Source organism: Oxyura jamaicensis, chromosome 2 (assembly GCF_011077185.1).
Source record: "Oxyura jamaicensis isolate SHBP4307 breed ruddy duck chromosome 2, BPBGC_Ojam_1.0, whole genome shotgun sequence".
Lineage (NCBI taxonomy): Eukaryota > Metazoa > Chordata > Aves > Anseriformes > Anatidae > Oxyura > Oxyura jamaicensis.
The window spans coordinates 111446772-111469076 of NC_048894.1; the positions used below are offsets into that span (position 1 = coordinate 111446772).

At 46.7% G+C, this 22305-nt stretch overlaps 1 protein-coding gene across 5 annotated transcripts in view; it reads right to left on the reverse strand.

Annotated features, from left to right (window-relative positions):
- The window catches only part of KCTD1 (potassium channel tetramerization domain containing 1), a 97797-nt gene that overhangs the window by 42906 nt on the left and 32586 nt on the right, over positions 1–22305 (reverse strand). The window contains exon 2 of one of the 5 annotated variants that reach the window (XM_035317479.1): positions 20863–22303. The exons of 3 other annotated variants lie outside the window; for them this stretch is intronic. In XM_035317479.1, coding sequence (XP_035173370.1) covers positions 20863–22303 — 1441 coding nt within the window. One more of the 5 variants, XM_035317481.1, reaches the window with a different exon arrangement.

The following is a 22305-nucleotide window of genomic DNA, read 5'->3' on the forward strand; positions in this document are numbered from 1 at the left end:
AGACACAAAAGGGCTTTAAAACTATACCTTCGTAATTATCTAATTTACAGCAAAGATGTAAACAAAACTGCATTTGACAGTTACAGTTCAAGCTGTTGCAGAATTAGAAATATAGTGGAAAATTGCAATCCTAAATCAGACATCCCTCACTGCAGAACTGATGCAATGCAACACTATAGGCAAAAAGGACCGGCTTTCAGGAGCCCTCTGCTGTCACAGGGCTCTCCTCCTCCCTCCCGCCCACTTCCCCTCCCAGTGCTGAGCTATCAACACAAAGATGCCACCGCTCAGAAACGACAATCTGCTGAAAACCTGACACATGGACTGAGACCACTGAGAAGACAGTGCAAGGAAATAGTAAAGACTGAACTTACTGAAGCAACAGGGTTTTTGGGAGTCTTGGTGAACGCAGACTGCAATAAGGAGAGTTTGCTCGGCTCTGAAATGATCCCGTGCATTTCCAGGGCTGGCTGGAAGTCTCTCTCCTCTTGTAACTCTCATTGAAATTATCAGCCTACATATTTCATAACATGCAGGAGAATGAAAAAGTCCAAGCACTATCGTGAGAGAAATCACATTATTTATCATTACACTATTTCAAAACACATGTAGGTTACTTAATACCTTGGGACAGGCAGCACAACAACATACAGGTGCTAGGAGAGAAAACGGGCTTTTGCTGAAGAGACGCACGTGAGGTGGCACAGGACAGTTGAGGGGTCCCAAGAGCTCTCGAAGCATGCTATGCACACATCACACCACATACGGGAGCTGAGCTGAAAACCCTCAGCTACCCAGACACTTTCTTACCCCTGCCCCATACCAGAAACATGATGCTCTTCAGACATAGAAGTCCTCAGAGTAGTAGGTACACAGCTGGTGGGAAGGAGCTAAAGTCTTGAATTAAATGTAAAAAGCTCCTTCACGCAGTAATGCATGAAGGTTTTTATTTTTATTTATTTATTTATTATTATTATTATTTTTACCTCTTCTATCTTTTTTGAGGCTTTCTTAAATTCTGGGAAAACACTTAGGGATGAAGGGAGAAAAGGAACAGTGTGTGCACAACTGTCAAGGTCAAGCAGCAACTTTCTGGGGTATGTGAAGGGCAAGATTTGAGGAGAAGAGAACGCAGGATCCTGCTTTGGAAGGCGAGAAGCGTGCTTGGCAAGACAGCGACCGTATGGCATAGGAACAAAGCATACTTTAGATCTGGTTCACTTGATCCATTATGTAAAAGATACTTTTGGATCCAAAGCTAAGAAACACAGTTTTGATTATTATTGTTTTCAGACCTGTAGGGATTTCTCCAAGTAGTCATTGTAGCTCCTATGATAAAAACATCCATTTGGCAGCTAATTTTAGCATTTTTTGCCCACAAGGGTAGATTAACCACAAATCTATATAACCATGTGCTATATGCTAACAGAAGCCATCATCACCACTGCCAACTTCATGAAGCAGCAACTGGTTAACTAGTTTTAGACAGCTACTAACCAGTTCAGTATGTTATTTATTTCATATTAAAAAGCTTTAACGTGATCCCACGCCACAACAGAACACATTCACATACTCAGAACAGCAGTCGAAATCTTGGTATCTTTATCTACATTAGCTTGGTTTGCACGTCCTGTTTCTGAGCCTGGTTTTGTGCTTCTCTGGTTATTACTAACACGTGAATTGCCAGTGCTTGAACAAAAGGAACTGAAAGCGTCTAAAGAAACGTAAAAGACAACATTGGTTAATCGACAAGAAATGCCTATCTTACTTTCTCTAGCTATTGGCTTTTATCGCCTCCAATGTTCAGTGAGTGTTTCAATAAAATTGACAAGCAAGAAATAAAGACATGTTAACAAACTCATGCTAAAGATAGCAGTTCTATGGCAGAAACCAACAACACAGAAGAACGACCTAACGAGATGATTCTGGGACAGCTCGAAAGAAAAAAGGCAACGGGCAGCTTCACCAGGAAAATTAAAGCCAAACTTACAGCGCACACAGTTACCTCATCTTTAAAACATGCAGAAGCTACGTTAGACGACCTGAGGACGTTCACTGCCACTTGCCAGAGCTGGTTCAACCACCGTGTGGTAACCACTCAGGTATGAAATTTCTCTTTGGTAGGCTGTTCTGCAACTGGGTTCTCGGAGAAGCTGGACATTGCCAAGAGGTTAGGCTAATTTAACCACTGATGAGGCAGTAAGCTTGATGTGAAATTATTCTCCTTCAAAACAATACTTGAAGAAATCTTGCATTGGTCTTGGAGGAAGACTTCACCTAACTAAAGCTGCAGAAAACAAACGCACAACCTGCAGCAATCGCTGGTACTAGCCAGTAAGAGCATGCCAACAAGGGGACGCATCCTCCATAAACAGCTCAGGTCCAAAACTGACACCTCTGAACTACACCTGCCTTCTGCAATAGAGAAGAGACCATTTTAGGGAAGGATCAAGACCACAAGATCTGAGAGTATCTAAAAATATCTGCAGCAGTTTGAGTATATGATAATTAAGTGCTTAGAAGACAGAGTAATTTGGGATCTGTTACTAAAACGTAATCATTTACTACTGCAAAATCAGTTTGATTTCTAAGGAAAAAAATGGGTTAAGGAACTGTTTTCTACACAAAGTAAAAGAACAAAATCTTCCCTCTACCCAAAACAAACAAAAAACACAACACAAAACCACACAAACACACACACAAAAAAACGAACCACACACCAAAACAAACAAAAGCAAGTAATGATTGTAAGCCCCTGTCCCTTATTTATAGAGGACAGGCCACAAGAGGCTTTCTCTCTAGGCACACACAGGAACACAGCTCTGGACCCCGTGAGCGGTGCCCACCCAATGCAGCACGTGGCAGGCTGCTGGCGCTCAGACCTCACCCCTGCACGAGTCAGAGGGAGTAAAATAACTCTTCTTCACAGAAGTACTGCTCTAATGTGAAAAGCAAAAGCAAACCACTGCATTACAGACACCTGAAAAGTGGGAGGAACCATCACAAGAGAAAGGCTTGGCAGCTAAAGGGGCTGAAGAGGGGATGGTTGCCCACAGTGACACATCTGAAGGCTTTAAAGAGCATTTCCAGGGAATGCCTGGAAGACAGCACCTGCAGAGGACTTTCTCTGGAAGCAGGCACATTTGGGGGAAAGGCCAGGGAAGCAGTGCGGGACACTAGCAGCTCCCTCCCAGCACAGGGCGGAGGGAAGCGGGGAGGCTGCAGTGCCTACAAGAGGCAAAGAGAGCAGGCAGCAGGATGCCAAGTGTGCCTGGGGAGTGGGAGAGGGGAGACAAAGCATCCCCTGTTGGGGCAACAAAGCCCTGCCAAAAGAGAAAAGGGGAGGCTGGAGGAGGCGGCATTTCATCTTCCAGAGTGGGGAGAAGGGTGGTGAAACACAAAAAACATTTAAGTTGTCAGGCTTTGGTCTCCGCTTTGGAACAAAAGCTTGCCTTCAGGAACAGATGAATTGTAAATGACAAACACGAGTAAGAGCACTTGGAACAAAGAGGAAAAGTTTCACAAGTCCTGTGATGACCATCTAGCAGAGGGGAGCAGAAATAACTTCATCAACAACTCCTGAATTATGGATTCGTCTTGTGGCTGTCATCGGTGGCCCTGTTATAGACATACCTGATCTGAGCACCTGATTTCTGCTGAATGCAGAACTGAAGGGGATTAGTCTGGGGAGAGGGGGCAATGTGGAAGGACGTGTGGAGAGATTGCTTCGTTTTCCAGCAGGAACCCCAAATCTCGGGATTTCCACCCATGCTGATTTGCAGATGGAACAGAGAGCTTCAGCCCAGAAGACAAGAGGCGGTGAGGGTATGCCTTCCTCCACATATTTGAGAAGCCATGTGGAATGAGGTGTGGCAGTGGAATTTATACATCCAGTCCTAGCTGGAAACTGTGGCGGGATGCCAACCACGCCATAAAGGTCCTGTCATCTCAACTCCATGCAACGTCCTGACAATCCCGACATTTTCTCGTACCGAAGCGTGCCGCAGGTACAGAAAAACGCTATGCTGCAGTCAAGAGGCCCGACAGCCAGAGCAGTCTTACCTGCCACACACCTGCCTTAGCAAAACTTGTGACCCATCTCACCGGGATGGACCTTGCAGAGGGCTCAGCACCGGGCAGCTCCACTGAGAATAACGCTCCTGCCAACAGAGATTTCACCTGACCACAAGCAAGTCTGGAGGTTTCTAGGAGGCTGAAGCGGTGGTAGCTGGCGGTAGGTACCCAGCAGTAAGGATGGAGGCTCACCTGGTGGGACCAAGATGAAGCACACTGGAGACACATCACCAGGACTGCAGCACCCAGAAGAAGGCTGAACGCATGGCTAAGCTGAAGTAGTAGCAGTGACACCAGAAAAAGCTTTTAAACACAAAAAGGAAACCGAAGACAGCCAGATAAACTCTAATACTCGTGCAGATTACAATCACGATGACTATTGTTTTTCATAAAGGGCCTAACGATGCAGTGCAAACTAATTCCTCCCATCTGAAGCCTGGCACCATTCGGTATTTTGAATTAAAAAAAAAAACAAAACAGACAAAAAAAAACAACCAACCCAAACAACTGAATGCCTTTTTTCTCCCACCCCCCCTTCTCCTAGCTCTTTTGCCATGCTAACGCTTGCTTGCATTACATCTATTTTGAGCTAAATTAAATAGGAGCAGCAGAGTTTTGATTCAGTAGTAGCAATAAATGGGGTTAGCCTGGCATTGATCTGTGTAAAGGGGCCAAAGCTAGGACTGCCAGCAGCAAAACGTGGTCAGTGAACTCTGCAGTACCACAGAGTGACCCTGCAGCTGAATTCTTAGCCCTGATTACAACAGAAATAGACTTGCCTTCCTGAACAAAGAGTATTTCAGGCAGCAGATTAGCAAGAGAAAGTGCACTTATAACGGCAGATTGAGGAAACAGAACAAGAAAACAAAACCAAAAAAACACGGCAGACTTTGGAGTATTTTAGAAAGCTCCTAAACAGTGCAAAACATGCATTCATTGCTCTGTGTTTCTTGTAAGCCAGCACTAGACCCAAACGCTAAAGAAAATAAATTTATTTTGCATTTCAGCTAAACATCTTCAGTAAGCAAGCATGCAGCAGGGAAGGTGAACCCAAACCATGTTAAGGACAGCAGACTGAAGAAGTTTGCAGACTGAGAACATCTGCCTTGCGGTCCTGCAGGAAGGGAAGTCATGCTTTCCACAGGAGGCAAGGTCCCCTCCATTAATCATGCTCCAAATTCAGCCAGCAAATTTATACACAGCCAGAATTTCACAATCCTTAGGGAACACGGATCAAATCTGCTAGCTCGCTGGGTGTTTGTGCTGTTGTGCAATGCAAAGAGAGCGAGAGCGCACCACTAAATCCATCCTCATGACTATGGGGTTTAATCAGAGTGCATCCAGGATGCAGAACAAAGCGGCTCTTGTTCGCGCCGCGATCCCCCTGCTCTCCAGCCAAGTGGGGTCAGCCCGGGTCTTTGGGCAGGGAGCCCCATCGGGGAGAGCCCCAAGCGAGGCCATTTCATGCAGCATGAGCCCACGAGGTGCTGGATGCTCATGGACATCCCGACCAGCACCACTGGCTGCTGCTCCCACTGCCTGGCAGGTCCAGAAGACACGCGACCGGCCTCGCTGCGCCCCTTCTCGTTTTTAACCAATTTATTTTCTGTATTTCACAGTAAATGCTCATTAACACAAGCTTTTCCTTAAAAGCAAGCAGCACAAAATACCAAGTCACTTCAAATTCTTATGAACAAGCCCCTAAAGTATTTCAGCCCTTTTTTTTTTTTTTTCCTGCAGAAAGTCCCACTGTGGATTTTTGTTGCTTTGTCAAGCAGCAAGAGGCAACACAGACAGCACAGAGGAGAAGGAGATTTTTTAAAAGTCCATCAGTACACTGGCAGTCTGCAAAAAAAACAAGTCAGAAATGTGCAGGACAGCACCCTGGTTTTTAAATGCCACTCATCTGAGCTGCTGCTCTCATTATGGGCTGATTGCACCCTTCACCAGGGCTTTGTGGTGGCTGCGATGTCGGAGCATGGGACATGTGGTTGTCACAAGGACTGGGAACTTGCCGACTGATTTATGGGAACTCACAAACCCACAAAACCAGAAGATTATTTGTATTCGCTTATATCCTGAGTGCTCCTTTCACCTCTCATTGAATAGCTCTCATGCAAGTGAAAGTTTATGTATGGTTCAAAACTCCCTTTTCCTTCTGGGGAAGGCAACGCAGATACACCACAGCGCCCAGCCTGAGCAGCTCGAGGCCAGCACCGGTAACAGCAGCTGGAAATTAAGTTGTCATTTTAACTGGTTAACAGGTATTGAGACATCTCAAATAGCTTGTCTCATTATTTTTTTTTTTTTTTAAAAAAGGGCAATTATCCTCATTTACACTCTTTACAAGAGCAACAGCCTAAGCTTTACCTAAGGTAGGATACCTGCCTGACCACCCTTTTTGAATGAGGAGAGCTGAGGCGCTCGAACAGCCGGGCACTTTGGGACTGCTCCTTGGAAGTGAGCATCCCCCTCCCCAGGGGCGCTGGCAAAGCAGGGGCCACCTGCCTGCTGGGTCACCGACCAGGCAGCATGGTGCTGGTGACAGTGACAGCCCCCAAAAGCCATTGACCAAGGCTCAGCACAGCGGCTGAAGCCCAGGCACACGGCTGTACCTTTTGCTGACTCCGCAAGGGAGCAAAACAGCTTCAGTAAGGAAGGAGGGCAGCTGAGGGCAGCAACATCAACCCAAGATTTGCCAGGGCTTGTCTGCCAGAGTACAGAGTCTAGCATTTTAACCATTTTTGGCACGTTCCACATTCGGTATTTTTCACAAGCTTTCTAGGATGTTTATGAAACAACTGCAAGGTAGGCAACTACACTCACAGCGGTATGAAGAATTCCTTCCCACATTCCTCTCCCATGCTCTACAGTCGAAATACATGAAGATGTAGTTTATGTTTCTTTAATTACAGTTTGTTAAAAAGAGAACAGGTTGTTAAGTTATGGTAAGGAGCCTATGAGCCTGTACCCTGCTTTGAATACCACAGCGGTGTAGATTTCACTGAATCAGAAAGCCTGGCCCAAACATCCCTCGGGGGATGCGTGTTCTGCTATTGTTCAGCAGAAAACAATTCGCCTTCAAACCAATCACGGTAATCAAACCGATCAATTAGAAAATGATCTTAAAAGATCGCTTCCAACATTGAGAACGTTGTCAAGTTTCGGACATTTAATATTAAATATCACGAGGGTAATACTGCACGTTTGTTTTAGGACATTTTTACACCATCCATCTTCTGCTGTTTGCTTTTAATCCTGCTTTTCCCCTGTTAAATACTTACAGTGTTTATATAGCCTTGTAAAACTCCAGTACAAAAGAATAAGCAACAAGAACTTTTCCCCATACATTACTTACCAACTTAATTATGTAATGTAATGTGAAAGGTTTATGTACACCAGCTGGATCTCATTACTGCTACGTTTCTCTCTTTTTAAAGCCCACTTTATCTGGAATACTCAAGTCACTAAGAACTCCACTTAAAATACGTTCAGCTGGCACACACGCAGGCTCACGCTGCACTACACTAACTCATTAGATAGATTCACAACAACCCTACTTTGTGGATGCTTATTTCTGAATTTTAAAATGCACCGGGTAAATTACAATGTTTGAAGCCAGCCAATTCAGTCTTCCCCTCCTCAGCATCGCAGTAACCTCAGAAACGCTCTTCCCTGTACAGTGAGAATCAGAAAAGTGAAAAAATACAAGTCTCACGAGACTATTGGTTTCATGCCCCTACTGATCAGTGCCAAGAGTCAGGGATGTGCCAGCTTTATATACCTAATAAGACATCTAAAAAGTGGATTTCAGAGCCATGAAGACCTCGCCAGTACGAGCTTCTATTCAAGGAGGCTATTAAACACCCAAGTGAACCGAGGCAAGCTTGTCGCATGCCTTGGTGTCACCAATTGAGACATTCCTGTTCGACCGTGAGGCAAGAGTTGTGGTTTAATAAACGAAGAGAACAAAACCAAGCATAAAAAAAAATCCTGTGCAATGGTTTTATTTTTGTTGTATATTTGACTGTAATTACTGTCTTAAGTACTTTAATTGCCTGGCTTTTCTTCAAGTGCCTTGCCTGTGGGGAGGGGAGGCAGGGCAGCTTATAGTTTGTCATTAATGAATAAAGTACAAACAAGTTTACCTTGTCTGTAATCAACATTCCCATCAAAACAGCTCGAGAAGAAGATGCAAAGGGGTCCGTTCACCCCACAGACCCAACACCATCGTATTAACATCTGATCTTTAATAATTAGTCTCCTCCTGCCACGCCATTTACACCTCTGAGGGGAACTGGCAAGCTTTTTTATAGCACCCACACAAGAAGCATCCGAGCCCATCACAAGCATCGATTGCCTCCTTGCCCGTTTCCAATCCTCCTCTACTGCGGTTGCTCTTGGCCACCGGTCTGGGGATGGGGCACCAGGACAGCCAGCCCTTGGGTCTGGCCCCAGATGACCCTTCCTCGCATGCACGTGATGTGGGAAACAGAGGGAAAATATGTTCTGCTGTTTGCAAGCAAATCTGTAGGGCCATTTACATTTTTGCTGTGCAACAACACACATCCAGCCCTTCTCAGCTGGAAATAATTTTAGCCTGGAGTGGAATCAGAGTGGAGGGAAAACAAAGAGTGACAAAAAGAAGCCCATGCAGGACAGAATAAAATACACCCCTCTGCTTCATTAAGAACTGATTAGACGCAAGAAGCCATCAGTAAAAGTCAGAGCAGCTGGATTAAGGAGATGGTAAAGCCAGGAGGATAGAGAAGCAAACGGCTATTTTTCACAACAAGCAAAAAACATGAAGATGACAAATTTAGCCATTAGTCTTGTTTTTCCACTTAAATTGGTACAGGAGTCTGCTGCTTTTCCGTAACACGTTCCCAGCCCAGCAGATTGTCCCAACAGCCAACGCACCACTGCCACCACCGTGCTTTGTCCAGCAGCTGCTCCCCTCTGGGGATGAAGGCAGCTCTTCCTCCCCCTGCCCGGGGATGAGGAGGAGGAAGCGGTGACCACACTCATCCACTAGGGTCCCGCCTGAGACCACTACCTTTCCCCTAAGTCACAAAAAACAGCCTTAAGAACAACTCACAGCTTTCTGTTACTATGGATGAGGACTTCCTTCCACACCCCGCTTTGGGCTAAAATTGCCAGAGCATCCTGATAACATCTCTTATCAGCTCGCTCAGCTCAGAGCCCATCTCCTCCCTTCAGCCTCAAATCAGCTGTTACCCCATCCCCAGCACCCTCATATCTCTCCCTCGAAGCACTCTTACGGGACGGTCCCGCTGGCACACGGGGACACTTCTCACTCCGGGAGGCCTTATGTTGTGTCGGCTGCTTCTCGGGTGCTTCATTTCCCCCAGCAGCAAAACACAGAGCTTTTATTCTCACGGCACGGCAAAAATAGCATATCCGACAGTGTCTCCGAAACAATACTACTGATTTGCAACAGCACTCAAAGCATCTGCCTGCCGTTGCCAGCCAAAAGCACTGCTGATCAGCTGAACACCTCTCCTGGAAGAAGTTTATAATGGAGCGCATGATTATCTGTCTTGATACAGCTACACACAGAGTAGGGAACCAGATGATTCAAACACTGATCTGAGGTCTTCTCCTCATTAAGAGGCACAGGCAGAAGCTTGATAGAAGACAGATCTGAAAAGACTCTGTATAAAAGTTTAAAATGGGTTTATGAAAAATGGACTACAGTACGAGAGCAGTTAACTACTTCAGAAGAATTACGTGCTGAAAGCTAGCAACCAGCCACCTACCACCAGACCCAACAAGGAATTCCCGACGTCTCAGAGCTGTGCCCCCGCATTTGTTTCTTTAAGGGGAAAAAACAACGCACTTTGATTAAGCACACCACCGAAGCACTTAAAGTTGTGATACATAGCAGGAACTGACTACGCAATGAAAACACGGGCATTAGCACACAGCATAGACCAGCATACACAAGTAATTTTAGATGCAGGCAGCTCTTCGTAGTAGAAATTTAACAAAGCTAGTATTTCACTAGGAAACCATGAGCCAGATAGACACAGGAGAACCCAGACCCCAGTCCCGGTCCCAGTAAGGCTCCCATCGCATCGTGGTGCTGCGGGAGCCCGCGTGGCACCCAGGTGGGATAAAGCTTTCTGTGGAAGCAGGAACCCACTGGGTTCTCTTGAGTTATTTTATGAAGTAGCTTAAAGATTAATGGAGTAGATCACCAGCTCGTGCAGCACTTTGATCAAAACCATGTTTTCCCAACTTCCTCACTGAGTTTTAATAAGATGTGAATGAGAAATTGATCTGGACACTTTAGCTTACAAGGAGTATTTCAAGTAGCTTGAGGAAACTAGTTTATTGTCCATTAGGAATAGAAACCAACACAATGCTTATATGCCATTTTACCGCAGTGCTGACAGTGGATCTCTTCTGGGATGCATACCCAAGAACCAACACTTACTGTGAAACAAAGCTCTATAGGCAACCACGGGCTGAAGCGTCTCATTTTTTAGGTTAAGAAAATAAAACCTTTTAGATTCTGATTTCCAAATTCAAGAATACAGTGTATTTAATTTACATCACACTCAGTTTCTTTTAACTGACTTGGAAGTTGAAGAAAACCAAGACCCCACTGCCCCCAAAAAACAAGCACCACTACTACTCTTTGACATTTTGCTCTAGCACTTCTGCTCTAATGAAAACACACAGTTCTTCTTTGCCACTCCTATCTTCTCCTTGATCAAATTGTGTTCCAGTGCCTTTTTACTGGTGTTATTTAGTATTAAGAAGAGCAAATTTTCCAGTTTTCTAATTCTAGCCCCATTTCAAACAGAAGCATTATGTCCCACCCCTTGAATCCACCAAACTAACCCAGCAGCAGTGCACTGGCCCTACAGAAGTGAATCTAGGTCCTGCCTGACGTGCTGTGACGATGAGATGGGTAACGTTTTCTCACCCTGCTTTCCCTCTCTTCTTCATTTCCTATGTCAGTGTTTTTCCAGCTCTTCTCCTTACCACAAAATTCCTACATCCTAGCTCCAAAACCCAGCTGGCACAGTTATTTGGCCCTGATCTATCTGGAAGCCAGCAAGCTGAGGGCTCATCCCCGTTCTTTTCTCACATTCAGGTATAACGGCAATTTCACACCACTGCCATTAAAAGAGAATAAAACAATTTCAGACTGCACTCTTGCTTTGTAGCTTTTCGGCTTTTACAGAGTGTTTGTGGGGGGAAGTGGCAATGCTTTAGTTTTTCCTTACAGCACTTGTTTACAGTTCTGGAGGAAAACCCAGGGGGCTCAGGGAGCCACGGGCTGCCTCGCCACCAGCGCCTGATGTCCCCAAGGCAGGGCTCTGCGGTCGCTGCTCAGACAGCAGCACTGAAGGGTTTTTTGTTTGGTTTGTTTCTAAGTTAGCTAAAACGTGGACACGAGCCTTGTGAAATCTACAATAGCTCCATTTATTTATCAGCTATTGTATCTTCACCTGGACGTATTATGGATTTCACCTGCTTTGGATGCTTTGGTACCTCTCAACAAATGAAATAACCCAAATAAGCTTCTAAAAGCGTCTCTGTACATTTTACATGACTGCAACAGTTACTGCCACATCGTTATTCTGCACTGCAAACCTAGCCCACTCTTACACTGGTGATCCTGAGTGCACCTGTTAGCAGCCTTGCGGTGAACACAGCATACTGAAGAAAACTGGTTAAAATTCCACTTCGGCACGGGCATGAGGAATCCTTGTCTAATGAATTACCACAGTAAACTTGGAAAAAAGCATTCTGTTATCCTTCTTTCTGCTATGTGGATACTTTCACCGTGTACATTATAGCTTTGTGCTACTTCCACATACCAACGCAATGCACTAGCACATTCATTCATGCTACATTTAGTATTATTTGCATCACCACATATTAAATTCGATACCCATTTCAACAAACTTGGATCTGCTGGTTAAAATGAACCTGGCTATTTTTTCTTTGTTGTGGCATTCCTCACTTTTGATACTTTCAAATTCCTAAAGACAAATGGAGCAGTTTAGGTCCAGAAGTACTTTTAATGGAAACACTTGTATGCAGTTCCTCCATAAAGGACACCAAAAAGACTGGGAATGTTCAATTTCAAAGCAGCTGACAAGTGGAGGTGCATTTCAAAAATAATGCTTAATTTATTTTATTTTAAGGTAATCTGCAAGGTATTCTAGAGATTTATTTTTTTAACACATAAATTATGCTGTTACAGAAGTGTTTCAAATGCCTCTGAAGGAAAGCAAAACTTACACTGTGCTCTGAAAAAGTTGTCTCTGGTTCTTAAAAGTCAAACGTTAACTATGTTACACATGGTGCTCTGGATTGGCAGCAGCTTCAAAAACAGTTTTTCCAGCAGTGTTTTTTCTTTTTATTTTTAAAGCCTGGCACCTAAACCCACGTCAGTCCCATTCTACCTGTTTTATTTTCAAACAGCACTTAGGCAAAAGAGCTGGAGTCAAAGGCTGAGCGAGGAGGGATTTGCACTGCAATTCCCGCTAAAGAATATAAACTTTTAAAGCGTTTGTACTGGAGAAAATCTCTTTCCTACCGACGTCAGCCAGTGGTACAGAAGGGAGTGCTACAGGGCTGTGCGTGACCCCCTCCGCCGTCAGAACAGCCGCTCCCCGCAGTCCTCGCGATCGGGTTTGCCGGCCACTGACTACTGTGTATTTTTAGAGAGAGCATGCTTTTTCAGAGAAACTCTATTTTCAGAGATATAATCAGCAAAATAGTTACTTCAGCATTACCAAATTAAAAGGCAATAGACGAAGAAGGCGTAAATGATACTGAGAGGCTACACAATTCTTTCTCAGCCAGTTGTTTGCCAAAACCCACACACTTAGAGCATCTTATTACCTTTTCCCCTCAGAAAACCTTTTAAAAAAATCAACTAGAAACGTGAACCTGGTCTTAACTGGGTCTAGGGAGAGCTTTTAGAAACTGGTGTTATGATGACAGGAAAAGGGCAACACATTTTATAAACCAAAGATGGGAACTAGTACTCAAACTCGATAAAAACCTACTGAAAGCCTCATCTCTCTAAATCGAAGCAAACACGGTCTGCAATTTCTCTAGCTACCTGTGATATCCATGATGAAGACAAAAGGAACAGCCCACGAGTATACACTGTGAATGCCGTTAGTAATAAAATTATTAGAAACACAGGAAAGCCCTTAAAAATGCATCTAATTCAGGCAGGTTCCTTCTTTATCTGACATTCACGCATCATCCATGCTACAGCCTGTAGGTTTGTCTGTTACGACATCTGTGTTCCCATTTACACTTTCCAGCTTGCCAACCTAACCATCAAAATCAGGTCCTCCAAGCTTGGCATCAGAGCCATGTGGGTTAATTACAGCACTTAGGGCAACTCACACGCTTGGGGGCAGTGTGATTTTGGTACGAGGGAAGGCTGGGTGGAGAAGGGAGGTAACTCCTGAGCCCACCTCACCTTCCCTGCTTCCAGCCTGCAGGCACACGGAGGAAGCCTCAGCCCAGCCCAAGAAGAATCCAGGTGGGGAGGGCAACACCAGCGGATTTCCCCTCCTCTTTCGTGCCAAACCCACATACGCCATTCCCCCCCACATGCTTCTGCTGCTTCATTTCCAGATGAGCCTCAAGCCATAGGACGCTTGGTAATTAGCCACTGATTGCATGCAGTAGTTTTGGTGCAGTTGGCCATTCCTTCGGGTGCGCTGCAGGCACCTCACGCCAGCAAGATGGGCATGGGCTTCGTGGCTGGTAACCCAAAATCTGAGTATCAGCTCAAGACTACTCTATCCGACCTTAGTAACGTCAGATGGAGCATGCTGTCTTGCTTCTGAACACCTCCTCCCCGCCACTTTTGAAGCCTATCAGAAACATACAGAGAAAAATCAACGGCAGTGACAGCAGCATATTTATATGTATACAAATATACACACATATACGCATACGTACCAACACACACATTATTTATGTAACTGCAGTTGCTAAAAGCTCAGGGTTCAGCTAAAGGGTTGAGAAATTAGATTTCTCCTGCAATCCCTATTTTTAAGGATACATAAATGGACACACAGAAAAAGAGGAGCTTAAAATACGGTGGTGTTTTAAGGAAGTCATTCATTGACGCACTGCATTTCTGACAGGCAGATGCAGAAGTAGTAACAGTGTACACAGGTGCCAATTTACGGGGAAGTCTGTGAGCTGCAGCCCCTTCATTAGAGCTACCAAGCACAGGAGTCACAACTTCACAGCCTCCTCTTCCTCCCACTCCCCATATCAAAAACAAAACCCACAGACTAAAAGAAATGACAGCATGGCCAGATGCTGGTTTTGGGTGCTTGAGGAGGAGGGAGTGGAACAGAGCACCATGCTAGACACGAATGCTAGACCAGAAACTGCCCTAGTGCCTCCACAAGCTCTCTGGGATACAGAAACAGAAGGAAAGCCAGAATTCATCCTTGTGCCTCACCTCCCATAGAGAGATTTATTTTTTGCCCTCACCCTGTGCACCCCTCAGCATCCCCACACATTCCTGAGCATCCCTGGGCTTCGTCCTTCCACGCTCCCCTGGCTCCCAACAAAAAGCCAGGAGAGGACTGCAGAACGTGGGGGTCTGGCACCTCCAGGACCCCCAGGTCCAACTGCAATGATCCGTCCTAGCCACAGAAGCGTACAGACAGGCACAATCAGTAGGCATATCAATTAACTGAGAATTTACTGGAAATGTACACACTGCATCTCTGCGCTGCAACTTTGATTATTTCCCAAACTAAAAATGGCACTAAGAACAGATCAAAGGCACTTGTCCTCATTAGGGATTAAGTCCCTAGGAAGTTTGAAGGTTTTCAGATCAACCAACTAAAATTGGCTGAGTGCAAAAGCACGTGAATCTCTAAAAGCCTGGAAGAGCCATTTTTCTGTGTGGATAATCCTGAAAAACAACGAGAACAGAATTCAATCTTGTGTCTTCCGACATTACTTTCAGATCAAGGTATTGTGAGAAGAGTTGCAATCCCTTCCTTCCTCCCCCCTCGAACGCCTGAGAGACTTACAAAGCATTCCCCGAAAGCATGATTATATATTTTTACTATCACAACATTAATAAATCTCTTCTGCATCAGATAAAATGCAGTTACTAACACTTGTCCCTTGAATCCAAAAATGCGATATAGAATTATCTTGCACGTACATATCTGGCTACATGCCCTTAATGATTTCCTCCTGAAAAGCAGGGTGCTTTTATTGCTTCAGAAACAGAAAAGCAAAATAATAAGAAAAAGGGACACTGGGAAAAGGACGAACAGAAGGGCTTCGAAAGTGACTGAAAATCTACAACATAGCTAATTAGGTTCCAGCTTCTAACACAATAGTGGGTGTACCATGGTCTGTTATCAAGTTTATAGCCAAGGGCTCAAGACAATACAACCCCACATTCAATTTAATTACAGCCTATGGCTTGTGCAGTAGTGGTGTGTTTCAAAGGGTTTAAGCACTCATTTATTTCTACACCACACATGAAATAAGGCAGCTCACTGTCATACAGACTCACCAATTAGACCGAGCAGTTTCTGATCTCTTGCTCTCTAGCAGGAGAGCACTGGGCAATGGGAAATCTTTTACAGGATAATCACAGAAGACTTTTTTGTTGGAAAAGAAAAAAAAAAAAAAAACAACACACCTCCGCTGCCTTTAAGTTTGTGCAGCTTACCTTTGATGTTCGCAGAGTACCAACTTAGTCATTTCAGATTCTGTACAATTGCAGGAGTGTCAAAATACAGCAGCACTCCAGCAATGCTGCTTTCCCCCTAATTTTATGAAAAGGGTCATCCTCATTTGGTTTGACCAAAACGGATCGCCTCTTGCATTCTTATCAGCGTCACTGAAGGCTGGCCTAGGCAAGTTTCTGACTAGTTCACATGGTGCAAATATCTTAAAGTAGTCTAATTTCCAAGAAGTAAAAGTATTTTAAGAATTGACGTGCTACTGGATGAAATCACCACCTGAAATTGTTACATAATGTAATTTCTCCAATATATCACCCCACTGCATCTAAGACCACCTGCAAAGACAATACAGCAAGTGTGTTAGACTTCATACTCCAAAACCTAAATTCCACCTGCGTGTAACAAAACACCATTCCCACATCTTCACAGAAATTCACCCCAAGTCACCTTCAAGCAATCTCCTTCCCAGCAGCCGACCCAAACAGAGCGTTTCCATTCCAGGAAAGAAAGACCAGCTCCCTTCATTCATTTCAGCGCGAGCACAACCCCCAGAGCCTAAAGGAGATCACTGACCCCAATCTATTCTGCTTCTCTTGAGCTTGTCTTGGGGCACATTCATATTCCCACAAACCTCCTGTTGGTTATAAGGAACACAGTTTGGGATATCTTACCATCTTCAAAAAATAAGATCAAATAATAATAATAATAAAAAAAACCAGCTCTGTTCAACGATTTTTTAGAAGAACTGAGAGTTACAGCACCAACTGGCTGAAGAGAGCAATAGCCAAGATTTTGCTACGGAGGCTTATAAGAACACTGGCCTGGGGGTGATACCCCTGCCTCCCCTGCATTTAAGAGCAACTTTAATGACCAGCAGGTACGATAGGTACCTCCTACAGCTGATCACTTTCCACATCTGTAACTCTAATGGAAAAAAAAAATCCAATTAAGAAAAAACAAACAAAACAATAACCAAAAACCAACCAAGAAACAAACAGCCTGTAAAGTAGGTACAGTTTTTATTGTTCTTTTAACCCTCACACTTGAAGATTTTAATGTCAGTGCTACTTTTAAGAGACACCTAGCAAACCCTAGGTTTTCCTGCAAACTCTGATAGCCCATTAATCAAAGAGGATGGCACTCACTAGGCAGTAGCACAGCCACAACTAACCTCGGAAACTAAGTAAGCAGATATACTCCCACGAGAACTAACAAGGTATTTAGAAGTCATCAGTCTTAATAGCTGCTGTGCTTTAAGCCGTTAAGATAGGGATATTGCCCCATCTATTATCTGTATAGAAATAAAGCCCAGCATCCTAACGCTGCTTCCCGAAGCATCCCTGGAGCTTTCTGATGAGTTCTCCTATTCTGCACACTTGGAAAGCTCCTAGTGATGATCCTGGACAGAGTACCAAAAAAATTTGTACAGAACAGAAGCCTTTTTTGGGGCTGTCTTAGGGAAACGTGGGATGTTCTCAGAGCAAACATTAAGCAGAAAGATTCTTATCCACTTCCAAAGGAAAAAGATTAAAGAGAGCTAGACTAACTTATTAATTACGTTGATTTGTTGCAGTTTGTGCCTGCTCTCTGCTTATATTCATCATGTACTACTGTTTTGCAAAACCCGCAGTCAGAACAAGATTTCTGGATCTGGTCAAAGTAAGCCCCCTTCAAAGAAAGCGTAAGGCAATGAAAAAAACACGTGCCAGATCAAGAAAAAACACACACACACACAAAAAGCCGTCCCTGGGCTGAAACCAGAAAGAAAAAAACCTCCAGGTATCCCTCAGAACACCCATGACAAACGCATGTGAGCCATGCTAAAATGACCAAACATTTGGTAGGTATCTTAAGAGCCGATGAAACTCTTCAGAAGTTGCCCAGAAAAACTCATCCGAGTCACAGAATCAATGTAACAGAAGCATTTTGAAGCGACCTATGACTCCCCTCACCCATGGCATAACCCCATGTATTTCCTTAGACCTATTTTGGGGAATTTCTACCGCAGGAAGTTCAGCACATACCAGACCTATAAATCTCAACAGCTACCACCAGACTGTAGCATCAAAGGCTTAAACTTTAGCTATTGTTCATCTTTCAGTAACGCGAGAGATGAACAACAGACAAATTACATCCCTCTGTCATCAACTTGAGCTGAAGCACTGCTGTCAGTGGCAGGAAAATTGCTACACTTCAGAGCAAATAAGGACTGAAAAGAAAGTTGTGCCATGATGGCACAGTATGCTTAAAATACACTGTACAATGCTGCTCTCACAGCTGCAACCAAAAGCAATCGTTGGGTCAAGGTGAGCATTTGATGCACCTTTCCCCAGCTCTGGAGGAGGCTCCTGCAAACCAAGCGCTACAAACACATCTTGGGGCTAAAACAAAAGAAGGGAGCAGCCACGACAGGAGAGAGTAAAATTAATATCCTTGCTCAGGTTCTTAAAGTTTGCAGCCAGTGCAAATTCAATACCTTCAGTTTCGTGCCTCCATGTAACCTCCTCCATACCTTGCTTAAGGTATTAATGCTATCAGAAAGCACACGTACACACACACAGCATAAAGATGCTAACAAGTCCCCTCACTGCGCTGGTATTTACTCAACGGGGTGTTTCACCTGCCAAGGGGCAGCAGAATCTGTCCCCTGGACGAATAATTGCAGACACGACCAACGAACCACGAGCTCCTGACCTTGGTGTTTTCAAGAAATCGGTGATATTTGTCAACAGTGGAATTTAGTGTCACGTTGCCTGATGAGATGTATTCAGCGAAAAGGCCTGGAAAGTCTTTGTTTATAATTAAGCAATAACGATTGAGGGCCAGGGCATTTCCTGGGGATTAATGACCAGCTGGGAGAGTTGATGGCCTGAGGCAGTGCCTTGGGCCATTAACCTCAGCCAGTCATTAATTTCCCCAGGAAATGCCCTGGCCCTCGATTAGCGTAACTATTACAAAAGGTAGCTAGGGAGAAAAAGTTTAGCATTAACATTCTCCCAGGGAAACCCATTCCCCAGACAATGCTTTTTCATTGCACCCCAAGAAGTGCACGAGTTAAAAACTGGCACGACAAGAAGCAGCGATTAAGAAGAAAAAAAAAAAAAAAAAAAAAACTCCCTTCTCCTAAAGACTCAAATTACTGAGTTTTGTAGCACAGGCAAGATATAGCTACAAAAGTGGCTGGGCAGTTTGTTTAGCTCATTAGATTGTGAATGGAGATGAACATTTCCATATAATTACTGAGAAAACCCACACTGTCTAGTATCCTTGCTGATTGCTCATTTTCCTCCTTGCTGCAGCTAAGAAGGCAGCACATGGCCGCGTCCGCTCCCGTCTATTCGAGCCACTTCTCCCTTTTCCCCCCGATAGCCAGCCACACAACGAGTGGTCTGACAGCTGGATTTCTCCTCACGTGAGCTTTATGGGAATGTTACGGGATTGGGGGACAGGCTGGGACACCTTGCCATGCGTTACGGGCACGCATACCGCGCGATGCTCCCTCCATCACCACGGGTCCCTCTGCCCCATCCTCATGATCACGACCTTCCTAGGAGCCAAGCCACGCCTGAAGTTCCCAAATTACCCTCAAGGTCACCAAAAATGTACCTGATGTAATACCTGAAATAAGAAGCTAGAACAAAAGTACTATGTGCACGCAACCGAGCCTCCGAGCCACTCAGAGACACCAGACCCACGCAGCAGGAGATCAAACCGCAGCGCTCCGCTGAAGTGGTCAAAAAACCCCAAACCCACAAAACACGAGAAAGGAGAGGTCACAGCTACCGTAAAGAACATAGATGCTTCAGCAGGCGTGCCCAGAAAGCCCCCCTCCCGCTCTCCCCTCCCCAATTAGCCCGGGGCTGGCTGATTAGCCGGCAAGCTCCCTGAAAGGGTCACTCTGTCCAGAACTGGTATTTCCACTTCGCAAGCAGCTCAGGCATGTCGGATACCTGCCTTCACCCCACAGCACGGGGCCCGCCACCCAAATCCCTGTTACTGCTCCACACCAGCGCGTCGCAGGGGGGCTGGTGACCGCGCAGGGCAGCGAGCCTTGAAGTTACTGCCCGGAACACGGGGTTTTACGGGGCGCGGCGGAGCTGCACAAGTCTGACAGACGGAGTTGGAAGGACTTCCAAACTCGGAGCCGACTGTAAAAGCGTAGCGAGTCCCTAATTGAAGCGCGGCGGGGTGATTTAGCTCCAGCCATCAAAAAAAAAAAAAAGGAGCCGGGGAGCACGTGTGGCAGAGGGGACTGGCAGCGCGGGGCCGGGGGCAGCTCTCCTCTTCGCCCGGCCCGCCTCGGCCACGCCAAGCGCCTCCGACAAACTCGGTCTCGCTGCACCCAGCCCGCCGAATCGTGCTGCTGCTGTATACTGCGCCACTATGGCAACTAATGCAACTAAAGCCAATTTGCCTTATAAAAAAAAAAAACAAAAAAGAAAAAAATAAAAAAAGAAAAAAAGAAAAAAAAGAGGATCACTGCCAGGAAACGGAGCTATTTTAAATAAACAAATACAAGATGAATGCAATTGCCATATTAACCCTCTTGTTAACTTCTGAAGTTTAAAATTACACCCTCATTACTAGTGTGTAATTGAGTATTCTCCTGGCTGTTTCCTGCATTTGAGGTTATTCAAATAGTTCATTAGCACATCAAGAACACCACACACACTAATGATATCTGACGCCCTTATCTACTACTTTGGCCCGACTTTCGTAACTCATATCTTCCACAAAAAAGGGGGGGGGGGGGGAAACGGGGGGAAACAAAAAGAAGGCAACAAGGAAAGAGGAAAAGAAAGCAAAAAGGAGGGAGAGGGGGAGCCGCAGGACTGGTGCCACCGCTGAGGGGGAGCAGGACGGTACCTGGGCACCTCCCCACGGGGCTTGGCCGGCTCATGGGGGGCTCTGGCTGCCCGAACGCTGCCACCGGCCCCAGGGGAGATGGCCAAGCAAGGGGGGAGCGCAGGCTAAGTGGGCCGGGGTGGCCAGCTTGGGGTTGTATATATCTCTATCTTTTTCCTCCTCCTCTCCTTTTTCCGGTTACCTGTGTGGGGGAAACAAGAGCAGGTGAAACTACTGTGGGTGAGGTGGTGCTTCTGTGCCCATTGGCTTCGGGGAGGAGGTGAGGCAGGGGGTCGTGTTTCACTGAGACCACCACCACGGCGGGCGCGGCGGCGTCCAGGGGCTCGGCGGGGCGGCGGCAGAGTCTTTTGGGGGAGGCCGAGGGCCCGCAAGCGTCGCCGCCGGCCGCGGCCCCCGCTGGGAACACCGCCTCGTAGAGGGCCCGCTTGGCCGGGGCCACCGCGGCCGCTTCCGCCTTCACCGGCGCGGCGTCACCGTCTTTGGGCAGCACGTAGGGGTTGGCGGCGGGTGGCCGAGGCCGCGGCCCGCCGTTGAGGGCAGCGGGGGTGTAGCAGCCCCCGCCGGCAGGGTGGTGGAGGAGGTGGTGGTGGTGGTGGGGAGGGGGGTGGTGGTGGTGGTGGTGGTGTGGCGGTGGCGGCCCCCCCAGCTTGGTGCCGATGCCGGCGATGCTGTTGAGGGTGGCGATGGAGACAGCGCCGATGCAGTGGTTGGTGTAGGTCTTGGAGAGCTTGGCCGCCTTGGAGAGCATCTGCATGCGGGTGCCCAGGAGGTTCTTGCCGATGGCCTTGTTCTCGTACCAGGTGATGTCGCCCTCGCTGCAGTGGTCCCGCGGGCGCTGGAAGAAGGCCTTGCAGAGGGGGTTGCGCTTGGAGAGGTACTTGACGAAGCTGGCGTAGGGGCAGAACTCGGTGCCAGTCTCATACATGCGGGGCAGGTTCTCCTCGTCGCTGCTCTCCGCCCGCTTCTTGCTCCAGGAGGACGAGCGCGACTTATGGTAGGGCCCCAACGCCTTGAAGTAGACGAACTTGCGGCCGTCCTCGTCCACGGCCAGCCCGAAGGAGTCCTCCTCCAGCTCCCGCTGGTTCTCCCGGCCCCGCGTGCAGAAGTACATGCAGGTCTCGAACCAGACCTTGTTGAGGAGCCCGAAGGGGCTCTGCGTGCTGAAGACGCTGCAGGTGTAGAGCTTGCGGAGGTCGGCGCGGGTGATGGCCTGCTTCTGCACCACCGGCCCGGCGCCCTGCTCCTCCAGCTTGCGGATGACGGCGGCCAGCGTCAGGTTGGCGGCGCGCAGCTCGGGGTCCTTGGTGAGGTCGAGGGTGCGGCAGTAGGGCGGCTCGTTGAGGTAGCGGTTGAGGGAGCTGCGGATGCTGATGAGGGACGACTTGGAGTAGAGCTGCCCGCTCTTGGAGCGCGCCTCGGCGTAGAAGGAGCGCAGCACCCTGCACAGCGCCCCTTTGTCCATGGTCTCGAAGTCGGGGCTCTGCGCCTTCTCGCTCAGGTACTCGCGGAAGATGCGCACGGCGTAGCGGGTGGCCAGCCGCGTGTTCTCGCTCAGCCGCGCCCGCTCGGGACGCTGCAGCAGCAGGGCCGCCTCCAGCTCCGCGTCCTCCGACGGCGCCCCCCC